At 38.5% G+C, this 17,590-nt stretch overlaps 1 protein-coding gene across 1 annotated transcript; it reads left to right on the plus strand.

The window, feature by feature from the left end:
- Positions 1-15,308: 15,308 nt before the first annotated feature.
- Positions 15,309-16,904, plus strand: LOC145773744 (SCAN domain-containing protein 3-like). The gene has a single exon (XM_082584879.1). The coding sequence runs from the start codon at positions 15,309-15,311 to the stop codon at positions 16,902-16,904; it is 1,596 nt and encodes a 531-aa protein (XP_082441005.1).
- Positions 16,905-17,590: the final 686 nt, after the last annotated feature.

Genomic DNA, 17,590 nt, shown 5'->3' on the forward strand with positions numbered 1-17,590 from the left:
GGTAATTCGATTCGCGTCGAATTACCCATAAGTCGCGTCGAATTACCCATAAGCAACGTAGAATTACTTACGCTTTCATGTCAGCGTATATGTAATCTGCAAGTCGCTGTTGCGACTTGCGATCGTGTCACTTGTTTGTTTGTTTGTTTGTTTGTCTTAAACTGATTGTCCTGCTTTGGTATCATGCACGTTATAACGTCCGCGTTTTGTCGCTTCTACCTTTTATAGACCTATGAACCAGGTGACTGCAGCATAGCAATCGTTCTCGCACTCAGCTAGAGACTTAATTCTTGCTTTGAACTTGATAATTAAAGAAAAAAAGAATAATGGCAAGGGTGGGAATCAAACCCGTGTCACCAAATTCAATAGCCTTTGCCTTAACCACTCAGCCACGCAAGAGCAGGGTTGTCAGATTGGAATAATTGATTCCAGATCTGGAATCAAAACGAACTGTCTAGTAGAGAAAAAAAATGTCTGGAATCTGGAATAATTTTTAGAAGCAAATTGGGATTGTTTAGACAAGTCTAGATTGTTTCGGTAACTGTCTTTTTTTCATTGCATTTAGTAGCTGCAACGCGTGCGCGTAACTTTCTGCCCTAGTTCCGTCTCTTTCTTTGAAACTTTGTTGCTAAATTGCACGCTCTCTGGCGCGAAAGCCTGTCTGTGAGAAGTGTGACGCAACCTAGTTAGCTGACAGGACTTTCCGCACACTTAACACTGGGTTATATTTTCATGTATGTTAAGTTTACTTTTAATCTGTTATGTTTTTAGGTTGTTACAGAATACAGTACCGTAGTTATTGTTAAGTACCGGTACGGTATTTATTGATTTTCATATTTTGTTGCATCGAAGTTAGATAAGAAGTTCAAAAATCCAAGCGTATGTGAAGTTTATTGTAGGAAGAATATGGCTCTACGCAGCGGCGTATCCTGGTGGGTTGAGCAAGGGTTGAAGGGAAGCAATAAAACTCATGGGGGGTAAGAACGTTTCGAAGACACGCGTATTCTAGGGGTCCGAGGGCATGCCCCCTGGAAACTTTTTGCAAAATTACACTCAAATAATGGATTATAGTGCTTTCTGGAAACACTTTTAGGGTAGGCTAATATTTGTATGTACGGTATGATATTTTTTAGCAGCGATTAACTTATTAAAGGTAGCTCTTACACAAACAGGCAAAAACTGGGCAAGGCTTCTCAGCAGGAGGCAACCCTACGTACATTTTTCAAGAATTCTAATGATATAAAGAAAAAAACAGTTGCTCTTTCACTTGTTGTGTTCATTTGTTAGCATACATCGTTTACCCTGCCAACCATTTGACAAACTTTTTCAACAAGCACGCAGGCACAGATGTAAAATTGGGGTGAACAAAGGTTACAAAACTTGATAAAAAATGTGCTGGCATCATCTTATCGTAGGGATATTTTTATTTCAACATGAAGATTCTCACCACTACTTATTGTAAGTTATATCATATTTAGGCCTACAACATACACTGCGTATTTAATGGTATTTTGTTTTAGACTTAAAATGAAATGTCTAGAATAAATTTAGAATAATTTAGAATCAAACTGACATGCAATCTGGAATGGAAGGCTACAACTAATCTGACAACCCTGCGCAAGAGCTCGTGAAATCTTCGCTTAATTTGGTTTATATGGGTAATGTTTCGAGAACGTTCACAATATTATCAGTTTAGTTTGTTTTTATTTCTGACCATCACAACGAAAAAACAATATACGACAAACTTAGCAGAGGTCTATAAAAGGTAGAAGCGATAAAACGCGGACGTTATAACGTGCATGATACCAAAGCAGGACAATCAGTTTAAGTGACACGATCGCAAGTCGCAACAGCGACTTGCAGATTGCATATACGCTGACATGAAGGCGTAAGTAATTCCACGTTGCTTATGGGTAATTCGACGCGACTTATGGGTAATTCGACGCGAGTCGAATTACCCATAAGCCCCATAAGTCGCGTCGAATTACCCATAAGCAACGTGGAATTACTTACGCCTCATGTCAGCGTATATGTAATCTGCAGGCTTTGGTATTGTGCACGTTATAACGTCCGCGTTTTGTCGCTTCTACCTTTTATAGATCTGTGCTAAGTTTGTCGTGTATTGTTTTTTCGTTGTGATGGTCAGAAATAAAAACAAACTAAACTGATAATATTGTGAGCGTTCTCGAAACATTACCCATATAAACAAATTAAGCAAAGATTTCACGAGCTCTTGCGTGGCTGAGTGGTTAAGGCAAAGGCTATTGAATTTGGTGACACAGGTTTGATTCCCACCCTTGCCATTATTCTTTTTTTTCTTTAATTATCAAGTTTAAAGCAAGAATTAAGTCTTTGGCTGAGTGCGAGAACGATTGCCATGCTGCAGTCACCTGGTTCATAGGGAAAATTGTCCAATGTTAAGGTGTTTTATCGGACAAAACACTCCATCTGCTGCAGCAAACTGCAGATTACACATAAGCGGACGGGAAGGCAACGAAGCCAATCTTTGTGTCCACCTTTAGGCATGCCTTCAAGTGTCCTGCTCTTGAGCGGTGTAGAACTATATTTTGGAACGCCCAGCCAGTGCTCCTCACCACTCGGCTATGCAACCGACTACTAGGCTTCTAGACGGCTATAGACTACACTCTACACTATACAGGCTTATGGGTAATTCGACGTTACTTCTAGGTAATTCAATGCTACTTATGGTGCCTATGGGTAATTCGACGCGACTTATGGGGCTTATGGGTAATTGGACGCGACTTACGGGGCTTATGGGTAATTCGACGCGACTTATGGGGCGTATGGGTAATTCGACGCGACTTATGGGTACTTATGGGTAATTCGACGCGACTTATGGGGCTTATGGGTATTTATGGTGCTTATGGGTACTTATGGGTAATTCGTGGGACCGCCCATAAACGTGTAATGTTCAACTTTTAGTTTAATATACAACACTAATTGACTAATAATACAAAATTTAAAATACAAGCAACTTTTTTTTAATCATAGACAAGCTTTATTGCTTTTGCACTTTGGTTTATCACTTAACTTTCAACCACTGACCACTGTAATTACCCATTAAATAGGCTAATTCAAGACAGTTTTTTTTTTCATTTTTCATATTATTTTACCACTTAACATTTCTTAAAAATGATTTTGTGGTTGTGTCCAGCTTTTTGGTGGACAATGACTTCTTGGCCATATATCGAACTTTGGAACGGTAAGTATGAGTGACTTTGATTGCTTTGTCCAACTCTTTCTCACTACTTGGAGCAGAAGCCCTTTCCTCAACATCAGTGACCATGCCCAAAACTCTCTCAACAACATCATTTGTAGCAGGCATGTTCTGTAGCAGAGCTTTGAATGATGAAAACTCCTCCATATGGTGCCAAGATCTGGGACTTTCATGAGTCAAACATTCAAACTTGGGAAAAACTCTAATGAGTTCAAAAGAGTCTGGTCCGATCAAGTCCAGCAAGCGTGTAGAGTTTAGAATACAGTTGAATGGATTTTAACTAAGTCCTTACCAATAACGGCTCTTCAGAACTTGATCGAAATGTTTGCATCTTTTGCCACATTCGGACTTTGGTGGATATGCTCACACGATCACTTGCAAAAGCAAACACAACGTGGCGCTCAATGAGGTACCACAGGTGCAGGTTGAGTTTCACGCGAGCACCAACAGCCATTTCAAGGAAAAGGTCCAGGTAGCCTAAGTTGCTTCTTTTAGAGGTGAGCTGAACCACATTTCTAAGTCATACGCTGCAGCACTTGTCAAACTTGGGGATGTAAACCAATATTTAACATAAAAAAGTGTTAAAAAAGCAGCCAGTGAATATATATCAATCTTTTGTAAAAGCTGAATTTGCTGATATTATAACTGCTGCTTGAACAAGGCAATTTGAATGGTAGGCTATAAATGATCTTCGCCATCATACGTGCTAAACACCTTGAGCCTTGAACGTATAATATTGTATCCACGCTGGAAAGTACCACCAAGAAAAAGAATGGACAATTTAGCCAACTTTTTGTAATCTTCTCGTATGTTTATTCCATTTTGAAGCCAACTGAACAAGAAATCTAGAACTGATTCTTTAATTCTATTTAATTTTCTGTTGTTCGTTTGGAAAGTTTCATCAACTTAAACATTTATATTTTTCTTCCAAACTTCTGCAAAGCTTTTAAATACAGCTTCATGTGATGATTCTGTGTCACCGTAGACCACTGAAGCTGCTCCACAACAAACAAGCTCCATGATATGATGCTTGCAGGGTAGTTGAGGATATTGTGTCCTATATGGCTTTAAACTTGAATGGTGACGCCAGTTTTCTAACCACTATTTACTGCAGTTGTGTCAAAAACAAGACCCAAGACTATTTTTATGTCGAAATTGACAGCATTCAGTGCTTCAATCACGTTTCTTGTTTCATTCTTTGATCCACTTGAGTCCGTCGTGTTTATCACATCAACCAACACTTCTGCCTCATTATTTAAACATTTCAGTACCACTGCAAGACCTGGCTTCTTTTTTCCAGTATGTTAACTCTTTTTTAAGTTAAATATTGTTTTACATCCCCAAGTTTGACAAATGCTGCAGTGAATGACTAAGAAATGTGGAACGCTCTCACAAATGCCATTCCTAAAAGAAGCAACTTAGGCTACCTGGACCTTTTCCTTGAAATGGCTGTTGGTGCTCGCGTGAAACTCAACCTGCACCTGTGGTACCTCATTGAGCGCCACGTTGTGTTTGCTTTTGCAAGTGATCGTGTGAGCATATCCACCAAGGTCCGAATGTGGCAAAAGATGCAAACATTTCGATCAAGTTCTGAAGAGCCGTTATTGGAAAGGGCTTAGTTCAAATGCATTCTATTCAAAACTCCACTCGCTTGTCGGACCAGACTCTTTTGAACTCATTAGAGCTTTTCCCAAGTTTGAATGTCTGACTCATGAAAGTCCCAGATCTTGGCACCATATGGAGGAGTTTTCATCTTCAAAGCTCTGCTACAGAACATTCCTGCTACAAATGATGCTGTGGAGAGAGTTTTGGGCATGGTCACTGATGTTGAGAAAAGGGCTTCTGCCCCAAGTAGTGAGAAAGAGTTGGACAAAGCAATCAAAGTCACTCATGCTTACTGTTCTAAAGTTCGAGATATGGCCAAGAAGTTATTGTCTACCAAAAAGCTGGACACAACCACAAAATCATTTTTAAGAAATGTAAAGTGGTAAACTAATACAAAAAATGAAAAAAAAATTGTCTTGAATTATTCAATGGGTAATTACAGTGGTCAGTGGTTGAAAGTTAAGTGGTAAACCAAAGTGGAAAAGCAATAAAGCTTGTCTATGATTAAACAAAAGTTGCTTGTATTTTAAATTTTGTGTTATTAGTCAATTAGTGTTGTACATTAAACTAATAGTTGAACATTACACGTTTATGGGGGCCACATTTGGTCAAAAATGTGTTTTTTGCGTTTTTTTCATAAACTAAATGGTTTAGACCCCAAAACCCTCTGGAAGTTAGATAGGAAACCATGCATTCTGCTTCTTCAAAGCCAAGTTTGAGCATTTTAGGCCTACCGATTGCTGAGATACAGCCAGATTGGCCGATTTTGACCCGGCGGGGGGTACCGGCCCACTGCTAGGGCGTCAAATGTGGACCAATCTCAACAAAACTTGGCAAGGTGTCATTTTGGACCATAATGCAGAGGTCTAAAGAAGAAAAAGTTTAAAAATCAAAATTTAGTTTTTTTTGGGTCACCCTAATGCACGCTCACAGTCACACACTGCTTCTCTTCCCGCGCGTGAGGAGCAACTTTAAAGTCAAATTGCGTGGTAGCGAAAAAGCAAATGCGTGGTTGCATGTTTATTCTTATTTCACGAGTTATCCAAACGTCCGTTGGATTTTTGGTGACTTCAAATATGAAATCGATTTTAGTAAACTTTATCCAGTTGAAACATCGACGCAACGAACAATTACGTGAATACAGCTTAAAGAAAAAATGCATTTTTCAAAACTGTCATCCGTGTTTTGCTTCAATAAACACTGTATTGATGTAAATATTGTGAAAATATATACATCTCATTCATTGCCATACACTCATCAATATACACTCCTGCGCTACCGTGTAGTAGCCTATAGTCAGTGATGGGCATTATCGACGATAATTTATCGGCGATAGGCAATCGCGAGTGAATTTTACAAAATGTAAGCGCACAGGCGGTACAGATTCCTTTGAAGCGAAGCGAAAGAAATTGGCAAGTGGTTTATGAAAGTGTCGCAATACGAGGCCGCTTTTACATCGGAAACATGGTCTTTCGCGCCACCTCACGATTAGCTATTTTATTCTTGTGTTTTCTTTTTTCGTTGGAAGTGTTAGTTTTTAGTAATTGTCGTAAAAAAATAAAATCTTTCTCTTCAAAACATGAAACTTACTATTTTAAGCTAATTAAATCTTTAGATGAGTAGTAGACTGGCCCAAAAAAAAGAAAAGTCGGAAATGTCATGCTCCACAAGCATTTTCTTGTTGCATTTAACCTAAAACTTACTCCTGCCAATTTTTTTTCGATTTGAAGAATGTTTGGAGGTAACTCATAACTTTACATTTTAGGGGAAAGTAGGCGAATTTACGAAATTTGATGCATTTCCAAAATTTTAACAAAATTCTCCTTCATTTTCAGTTGTTTAGTATAGTACATTGCATATTGGAAATTTATAAGGATAATATTTTATTCTGTGTTTGATCATGCCATCCAAAACTAGAAGTTCTCCAGAAATTTGGATGCTGGGGCATTTCCAAGAAGATATTACCTCTTCCGGATTACCAACAAATTAAGAGGTCCTTCGAAAATCTATGTTTCAGCATCAAGAGAAAGGTCTGTGCATAGGTGAAAGTGCTAAAGTTGCAGTAAATGCAACAGTTAGTTTCTGGAACAAGACACATATACCTACCCAAAGAATTGGTTCTGCTATCAGAAAATTTAACAAACTGCTCAAAATTATCATGCTTTAAAAGCCAACCGGCTCAAACAGCACGACTGCTATAGAGCAAAGGAGGGATTATTCAAAGCTGATTTAGATAATCTATTTGATATCTCAGCAAAAAATTGGGAAACAACAATGTCAAATGAAGAAGACAAGAAATTCCTGCATATGCAGCAGATTGATACCACTAGCTGCAGCATGGCTGGAATTGATGGCACAAACAGAGTCACATAAACGAATGCGAAGTGAAGCATTTGAATGCCAGATGCAGCGCTCAGCAACCAACAAACTGTACCACTTTCTGAAATCTTATCAGAGTCTGGTAATTCAATTGAATCATCAGAAGATGATTTCAACCAAGCAGCAAGCACTGCCATCAACTTCAACTTCGAAGATTAGAGTTGTCACCAGTGAAGTTGCAGCTTCTCTGGATCGCACCAATGTTACAGACCGTAATGCTATGTTCATTATGGGAGCATACACCCAGGCCATGGGCTATAATCTAAATGATGTCGTTCTCAGGGAACACTATTAAAAGATCTGTATTGTAACACGTAAAGAAACAGCTGCATCAATCAAGGCACAGTTCACACCGAAAATCCCACTTGTTCTGCACTGGGATGGAAAATTATTACTCGATGCTAGTGGCCAGGGAATGGTAGATCGCATTGCTATCCCAGTCACTGGAGGAACAGAAGTAGAGCAGCTTCTTGGTGTACCAAAAATTGGTAGAGGCACTGGGAAAACACAAGCTGATTCATGCTTAAATGCACTTGAAGAGTGGAAGCTAAAAGATAAAATTTAAGGGCTCGTTTTTGACACTACTGAGTAGGCTACTGTAATAATTTTCCATCCCAGTGCAGAACAAGTGGGATTTTCGGTGTGAACTGTGCCTTGATTGATGCAGCTGTTTCTTTACGTGTTACAATACAGATCTTTTAATAGTGTTCCCTGAGAACGACATCATTTAGATTATAGCCCATGGCCTGGGTGTATGCTCCCATAATGAACATTGCATTACGGTCTGAAACATTGGTGCGATCCAGAGAAGCTGCAACTTCACTGGTGACAACTCTAATCTTCGAAGTTGAAGTTGATGGCAGTGCTTGCTGCTTGGTTGAAATCATCTTCTGATGATTCAGTTGAATTACCAGACTCTGATAAGATTTCAGAAAGTGGTACAGTTTGTTGGCTGTCGGTTGCTGAGCGCTGCATCTGGCATGCAAATGCTTCACTTTGCATTCGTTTATGTGACTCTGTTTGTGCCATCAATTCCAGCCATGCTGCAGCTAGTGGTATCAATCTGCTGCATATGCAGGGATTTCTTGTCTTCTTCATTTGACATTGTTGTTTCCCAATTTTTTGCTGAGATATCAAATAGATTATCTAAATCAGCTTGGAATAATCCCTCCTTTGCTCTATAGCAGTTGTGCTGTTTGAGCCGGTTGGCTTTTAATAGCATGATAATATTTGAGAAGTTTGTTAAATTTTCTGATAGCAGAACCAATTCTTTGGGTAGGTATATGTGCCTTGTTCCAGAAACTAACTGTTGCATTTACTGCAACTTTAGCACTTTCACTTATACACAAGCCTTTCTCTTGATGCTGAAACATAGATTTTCGAAGGACCTCTTAATTTGTTGGTAATCCGGAAGAGGTAATATCTTCTTGGAAATGCCCCAGCATCCAAATTTCTGGAGAACTTCTAGTTTTGGATGGCATGATCAAACACAGAATAAAATATTATCCTTATAAATTTCCAATATGCAATGTACTATACTAAACAACTGAAAATGAAGGAGAATTTTGTTAAAATTTTGGAAATGCATCAAATTTCGTAAATTCGCCTACTTTCCCCTAAAATGTAAAGTTATGAGTTACCTCCAAACATTCTTCAAATCGAAAAAAAATTGGCAGGAGTAAGTTTTAGGTTAAATGCAACAAGAAAATGCTTGTGGAGCATGACATTTCCGACTTTTCTTTTTTTCGGGCCAGTCTAATGAGTAGATTAACTAAAATTGCAAGGACTGGCCTTGAGACGTGCGGTTACGTCACAAACTCAGTTTAAAAGACAAAATTCACACACAATAACAACACAAGATCGGTTATAAACTGTAAGATCGATTTTTTTCTAGCTTGGCGATATAACTTTAATCCAAAAATAATAGCCTAACCAAATGCGTTTCAAGTGCCATTTAACTTAAAAAGTTAACCCATTTGTGCCGAAAGTGAAAGCACTTAAAAAAATTTTCGGAAAATTTAAATATTGCATACTTATGACCTAAAAAACATATCACAATTATTTTTTTCCTAATTGTGTTTGTACTTTTTGAGAAAAAAGCCGTCCTACATATAAGACGCTAGGCAAATCCGTTATCAAATTTCACAAGTTTCTTGTGCGTAATGCTTATGCGTTATTACATTTTACTTATCGCTCAAAGTGATAAATGGGAAATGTCTTGTTCATGTCTTGTCATGTCATTATTGTCATCGAGCATTTTATTGAAATGAAAGTTCAAAAAATATGAAGATGAAAATTAGCAAAGTAACACAACATGACTGAAACAATCGGATCTGGATAATCTGGACAGATCGCTCACTTGCCGCCACCATTTGGTGTCACTGCGCAAGAAACTGACATCTCGCGCTGCGCTACTCAAGCGCCTGGCAGGCTCTAGCTGGGGGGCAAGGGCTGACACTTTGCGTATAGCAGCCTTAGCCCTTGTTTACTCTTCAGCAGAGTACTGTGCACCTGTTTGGTGCCGCAGTGCTCACTGCCATAACATCGACACTGCCATAAACAGCGCCCTGTGCACAGTGACCGGATGCCTGCGTCCCACACCGTTAGACAATCTCCCCATTCTTGCTGGCATCCAACCCGCTGAGCTTCGTCGCGAAGAAGCCACTCTGTCCCTCGGTTGACAGGCACTGGAGCCTAACCACCTTCTCCACCACAAGATCTCTGCTCTTCCAAACGAGCACCCCCGTCGACTGAAATCAAGACACCCATTCGTGCCAGCCGCTCAACTTCTGATGAACGAAGCTGATGTACAAGACATTTCTGCGGCTGTTTGGGCGGACCATAAATAGAGTTCTGAATGGAAGTCAACCGCCACCAGATTCTATTCGTTCGTCCCCGACGCCGATACACGCCCTATCGGTCTAACACTACCAAGACAGGCATGGGTGCGCCTCAATCGTCTCTGTACGGGCGTCGGGCTTTTCCGCTCAACCATGCACCAATGGGGAATGGCGTCTTCCTCCTCCTGTGAATGTGGTGCCGAGGAACAGACCGCAGACCACATCATCAATGACTGCTCCATTTTCAAGCCACCTAACAGACTGGAAGGTCTGCGTGTCATGGATGATGAAACCAAGGACTGATGGCTGTTCTCTAATAGTAGGGGGGTATGTTAAAATACGAATTTTGAGTACAAACTCTGAGTACCCCCAAAAATTATGTCACTGGGAGTAAAATAACATATTATGAAAAAAAATTTGGATTGCCCCCCCGGGAACTCCCCGCTACCAGGGGGTTTTATGAGCGATTGTCAAAATACATGGGATTTGATACCTACAATTTGAACCGGTTGTCATAGAAGGCTGGGACCAGTCTCAAAAGTTTCGTTTTGAAAAGTTAAGATAGGAATGTAACAGTTTCAGAAGTGTCAGGTGTATGGACAGGCCCATTTTGGTCCAAAACGGCCTATTTGGCCTATCGTGATTGTATGAAATTCAAAATTTTACCTTAATAAGTTTGAAATCGGGATATTTTTTTGTTTAAAACGTTATGATTCGAATTAGTACTTTCAAATGAATCATATGCATGTCTAGTGGTAGAAAATTGATTGATTATATGACGTCATTACGTTTAAAATCAGAGACATTTTAGGTAATGTCATAAAAATTGAAATATAGGTATTACAGCCAGTCATTATAAAGCATTTTCAATTTTCTTGCCCATGTTTGCTCTTTTGAAATATAAATATATGTACGTGTCAGTTACCAATACGACGTATTATATATATAATATTCAGCATACTGTATACCTATATATATATATATACTGATAAAATAATAAGAACAGGAGGCTATTGCTACGTAATATTAAATGATAGTTTGTTTGTGCATTTGCAGTTTGTGTATTATTTTGTTGTTTTGTTTTGGATATGGACAGCTTTGTCTGACGCATATAAAGAATAACCATAGTTATGTTTCAAAGGTCCAATGTTATGGAAGTATTGTGTAGTTCCAGATATCAAATTAGTTAGTGTTTTTTATCTTTTCATTAAGAGCTTCATTCAATAGTTGAACTGTTTTATTTGAAACACAGCATTTGACCAGGGCAGATCTGACATACGACACATCCAAGCTATTATGAATGATCTGATAAGTATCAGTAACAAGAAGTTCAGGATTTTCAGGGGAAATCCATATTTCTCCATGTCTACTGTTGCCAACCTTCTTGAAGTATGTAAGTAGTAAGGCATCATCATTCACAATTTCAACAATGTTAGCAAGGTACCAGTGTTATTCACTTCCTTCAATCCAGATGGCAGCTACAAACTCACCAACTTGATAGGCTGGTGCTGCAGAATCAGCTTCCTGGTCATTTGATGTGGAGCTTGAATTTGCCTCTGTAAGCAAATGCTGAGCAGAAAGCACACTTTGGAAGTCTAACATTGTTATAGTTGCACATGAACGTGGATTATCTAACTAGCTGATAAGGTTGTTGCCATAGTCTTCAAATCTGGAATTTTTATAGTCTCATTTCAGTCGGAATATTGAAGCACTTGATTTTAGGGAGTGGCATGTCTTCTTTGCATAGCGAAATTCAGTGCAAAGTCTTTTGTTCTTTATGTGTGATCTGTTACAACATCACTTAGAAGGTAAGCACTCACTTCCTCAGAAGTGGTGAAAGGCCCTGGTGGATTTTGCGCTTTCAGGAAATCTAAATCAGCAAGTTTACTTTGCTCTGCTCTGATATTAAGAGCTTCTTTTTCAGAGTAACCTTTTTCTTCATAAGCTTTTATCTTTTCCTTCCATTGTAGTCTAATTTCTTTGCTGTCTTGTACTGATTTTTCCCATTTCTTTTTGTCAATCTTTAGAATATTTTTAAGTAAATCCGTGCTTTTATTGAGAATTACACTTCTGGAGACTGTATCAAGATTTCTTTTACCATAAATATTTATCTTGTAGTTCACTAATCCGACACTACCTTCTTCACCCAGGTTGTGAACTGGTAGATTATCCAGTTTCTGTAGGACATCATCACTTGCCGATCCAATTTTCAGCAGCGATCCTGTGTCCTCATTTGCAGCAGGACCAAAACCAAACAGAGACCCTTTTTGAGTTGCCAAGCCTTTTGCAAAAGATTGAAGGAATAGAGCAAGCAAGCTCCTTCGTTACAGTGTTCTTGCAAGCAAACATCAATCGAGCTGAGAATTGTTGGTTTAGGTAATGTCGATTTGAACATATCAATTGATGAAAAAGAAGTAACACACTCTAATGTTTGCAGGAAATGATGTGCCTGAAGCATAGTCAAGTTGGGCATATATGACTCATGCAAAAATATTGCAACCCTATCATAGCTTATTAATCAAAAATTTAGGCCCATTTCCAACTCATTAAGGCCAATTATTGCCAAATTTTTGATTTGGTACCATCGCGGTAGGCTAAATGGGTCATTTTGGGCCAAAATGGGCTTGTACGGGCCAAACTATACACCTGAAACTTCTGAAACTGTTACATTCCTATCTTAACTTTTCAAGACGAAACTTTTACGACTAGTCTCAGCTTTCTATGGCCACCGATTCAAAAGTTAGGTGTCAAATCCCATGCATTTTGGAAATCACTCGTTAGACCCCCCGGTAGCGGAGAGTTCCCGGAGGGGCAACCCAAAATTTTTTTCATAACATGTTTTTTTACACCCAGTGGCACAATTTTGGGGGGTACTCAGATTTTTTTAATTTTAACATACCCCCCTACTAATAGCCTTCCAGTGTTGTCCGGGAACATCGTGAATCTGGGGTTATAAAAGGATAGACCCTCGGCCCCAGACGCTCACACGACGACGACGACTGAAACAAGTCATTGCGGAATATGATATTGCTTGAAGCATTTGACATGCAGACCGACATTACATTTTTTGCATCTTGTAGTAGTTTTTGCATGACAATAGGCGCATCGAGTTGCGTGGTACAATTATGCTAAATACAGTGTAACCTTTCTCATTTACCTATGCGACATAGCCTACCTCAATCAAATATTTTTATTCCCACAAATACAGTGCCTATATTGTAATATTCTTATCTCAACAACTCACCGTTCTGCCAACAACAAAAAGTTATCTGAAATTATCAGTAAATTACGATAATTATGTTTTTGTTCTTAAACAAACACGACTAATTTGACAAGCTTGATGGATTTCACAGTATGCACATTTTTACTACCAATAACGCTTAAGATTACTGATAAATTTTCAAGCATTTTGCGTTTTTTGGAATTTTTTCAATTATTGCTGACTTTGCTGTAAACAGACCTGCAGAAAGCAAAATACAAAGTTTGGAATTTTTTATGGTATTTTCATTTGATGTAATTATTTTGCCTACTGCACGTAAGCGGCAGTGTAACTCAATTGATAAAAGCATCCAACTGGTACCTGAAGGTATAATTATAAGCACGGCGGTTACCTCAGTGGTTTGATTCTGGATCAAGAGGTTGAAGATTCGTTACTTACTGCCGCTGTTGCGATTCTATTTATGCATAACTTACAAAAAGTTTTGTCCCTTTACACTACAGTATATTATGTTCGATTTTTCGTCATGTTGATGAAAACAGTTCGTGCTGCATGGGATGGGGCAGCGCTAATCAAGAAAAAAATTTATCGTTATCGGACATTATCGGCGATAATTTATCGTTCATCGTTATCGCTTAACTTTTTTTTGATTTATCGTTATCGCTTTAGGCATTTTTCGTTTATCGATTATCGTTATCGCTTAACTGAAAAATGAGTTATCGCGCCCAACACTGCCTATAGTACTCGAGTATAGGTCGAACCCCTACTTTTGAGCTGAAAATCGGTGATATTTCCTTCTCCAGTGTATAAGTCGAATAGCTTCCGACACTACCATTCGATGGTTCATCTAAGTATTGGCATTAACATACTTGGAGGACATTTCAAAGTAGATCTTAGAGTAACTTATGCTGCTGGAATAGTCACGTAACTATTCAGGGTAATATCAAGTAAACCAGCTAAATTAGACACGCTATTTTCAACGAGGTCTTCCCGCTGTGAGATCAATTATGATTTAACAGAACGCATTTTTTTGTTCACAATGTGTGAGAATTAAATCGAAAACCGATAAAAGAAAAGGTGTTTTATGGTCTTGGTTGCAGATATTGCCTGCATTAACGTCGTCTCTTACCGCTATTATCACCTAGCCAACCTGACATCATTGTTTTATGCGGTCGCTAAGGTTAGACATCGACTTCAACGATCATGGAATGTTACGTAATAAGAACAATTACTGTATATCCTACACCAGTGCTCTTCAACAGGGGTTCCGCGGAACCCTAGGGTTCCGCGGAACATGCAGTGGGGTTCCGTGAGTTTTAAGGGTTCCGCAAGGGTTCCTCGTTTTATTTAGGGAAATTGATTTCTTGTTTCAGCATTTTGATGCGTCATTCCGATTTTTTACATCACTGCACCGCATTCACACTTCAAGTAGGCCAGTTTGTTAAACGAGGGGTTGACTGTAGTAGTCACCAACCGAATAAAACATTGCTATAATTATTGCGTCACTGGTTGTTCATTGTTATTCTATTAATAATAACGTTATTGTTGCATCACAGTCATAGGATGTAGCCGGTGTACAGATCACAGAAGTACAAGCAGACTGAGTAGAGACTTGAGCTGCTGTTGATCCTTTGTGAGAATAAAGTAAAAACAGTTTTTAACCAAATTTTTATTGTTTAGTCAAGCCAGATGAAACAAAATAGCATATTTTCTTATATGAAGCCAAAGAATAGCAACAGCGAAGGTGTGGGCGGAAATGAGCCTTGTAGTTCAGTTGTAACAGAGACACCTCCGCCGAAGCGGACCAAATGTAATTCAATTGTCAAGGTTAGAAAATGGGACGACGCATATTTGAGATACGGGTTCTTTTTGCCGGATGACCAACTTTTGAATGTAGCTCCTCAGCCCGAATGTTTGATTTGCTGTAACAGACTTTCTAATTCAGCCATGGTCCCGGCTAAATTACAAAGACACTTACAAACAAATCATTCTGCGTACGCGACAAAGACTATCTCATTTTTTTAAACATATGAAAAGAAGCGTGCACAAGCAAAAAGAGTCATTCTTAGGAGCAGTGAAAACCAATCCAGATATCTTGTTGACTTCATATCGACTGTCACATCATATTTTTAAAACAAAGAAACCATTTACTTTAGCCGGGGAAGTTATTAAACCAGCGTTGCAAATAGTAGCAGAGGAGCTCCTTGACAAGGAAACTGAACGCAAGTTACAAAGCATACCTCTGTCTGATACCACTGTAAGCAGAAGGGGATTTCATATGGCTGAAGATTTGTTGAAACAACTTTTATATAAAATCAAAAATGTTCCATGTTATGGGCTGCAACTGGATGAATCAACTGATATTGGGAGTAGAGCACAACTGCTTGTGTATATAAGAATTCCTGATATTGATTCATACAGCATTGTTGACGAATATTTGTGTTGCCTAGACTTGGATGTGAGCACAACTGCTGAACAAGTATTTAGTAAGCTCAACGAATTCTTGAAAGAAAAAGAAATACCATGGAAAAAGTGTTGTTCTCTAACTACAGACGGGGCAGCTGTGATGACTGGACGCTTTTCAGGAGTTTGTGTTCGTGTCAAGGCAGTTGCTACTAACTGTGTATTAAAACATTGTATTATTCATCGTGAAGCTCTGGCTGTAAAACCGCTTAGTTCTGACAAGCAGAGAAAAACGGAACTAGAAATGGTTTTGGATATAATTGTGAAAACAGTGAATTACATAAAATGTGGTGGTAAAGGCAAATCTGCAAGAGTTTTTCAAAAAGTATGTGAAGAAATGGAGTCAGATAATGTCACTCTTTTGCTGCATACAGAGGTGCGTTGGCTATCTCGTGGCAAAGTTTTGGCTCGGGTGTTCAAATTAAGACAGGAAATATCAGTTTTTCTTGCAGAAAAAAATCATGAATATGCTACCAATTTTCTTGATCATGAATGGGTTTGCAAACTGGCATATCTGGCTTCAATATTCGATATGTTGTCCACACTCAACACCAGCCTTCAAGGGAAAAGATCGGATATATTTTCCCAAGTTGGCCAAATTGATGGCTTTAAAAGAAAAATTGACTGCTGGGCCAATAAAGTTTCAAAAAATGATTATTCTCCTTTTCGGTTTTTGAATGAATTTCTAAGTGAGGACTCCGAAGTTGAAGATACAGCTGAAATAAAGGAATTAGTGTTGGAGCATTTGAAGCTATTGAGGAAAAATTTCAACCGCTACTTTCCTGAAGAAGAATCTGAGATTTTCCGTTTGCGAAAGTGGGTGGTTAATCCTTTCGTTTTCCCTTGCCAACAACATGAAGAACTCCTGGATATCTGCAATGATATTCCTTTGGAGAAAATCTTTGAAAAAAACGGAAAGGAATATTTTTGGATTTTTCTGTACAAAGAAGGGACAGAAATTTCAAAGGAAGCATTGAAACTATTGTGTCAATTTCCAAATACCTATTTGTGTGAAACAGCATTTTCTGCTTTAACAACAATTAAGAACAAAAACAGAAGTTGCTTGAAGGGTGTCGATATGTGTATGAGAATTGCATTAAGCAACGTTGAACCACGATTTAAGAAGATTATAAAAGATAAGCAACAACAACAGAGTCATTAAGTGTCTGACTTTATAACTTTTGTAATAACTGTCTATGTTTTGAAATGTCTAATTATTTTTTGAAGTGTAACAGTGTAATAACGAAATATTTAATTTTCTGACCAAGCAATTCGTAATTTGTAATTTTTTTTTAGTGGGGTTCCGTGACAAACGCGAAGGTACATGAGGGGTTCCGTGTTGACAAAAAGGTTGAAGAGCACTGTCCTACACGCAATAATAAAAAAATTGATCTTTTCAAACAGCTCTTTCTGCTGTTTTGTCTCGTGAGCTTTGCATATATTGCTCAATGCTCAACAAGTGCATAAAGTTTAGAATTGACAAGAAATCATTGAATATGAAAATTAAGTTTGAACCACTGCCAATACAGGTATTCAAAACTTTTACTTCGGCCTTTTACTCCGTAATCTACGTCCGCAATGATTTTTCTGCAGCAAAAATGAGTACATTTTGTAAACTGCAGAGCTGGAGACAACAGCTTGTCCCGTGTATAAGTTGAACCAACCTGTCCTTGAGGTAAAAATCACTTGCTAACATCTCGAGTAGGTATATACGGTTATTCGATAAAAGACTACCGTAACTTATTAAGACTTTAGATAAAAAACAAAAGAGAAAACACTTCGCCGATGTTAACGCTTTGAAGGTAAGTAATTAGCAAAACGAGCGAAACGAGGTAATAAAACTGATAG

This window comes from Aplidium turbinatum, chromosome 7 (genome assembly GCF_918807975.1).
Source record: "Aplidium turbinatum chromosome 7, kaAplTurb1.1, whole genome shotgun sequence".
NCBI lineage: Eukaryota > Metazoa > Chordata > Ascidiacea > Aplousobranchia > Polyclinidae > Aplidium > Aplidium turbinatum.

Bases quoted from the DNA above. Each gene is read 5' to 3' on its own strand.
- LOC145773744 (XM_082584879.1), top strand. From the start codon at position 15,309: ATGAAAAGAAGCGTGCACAAGCAAAAAGAGTCATTCTTAGGAGCAGTG.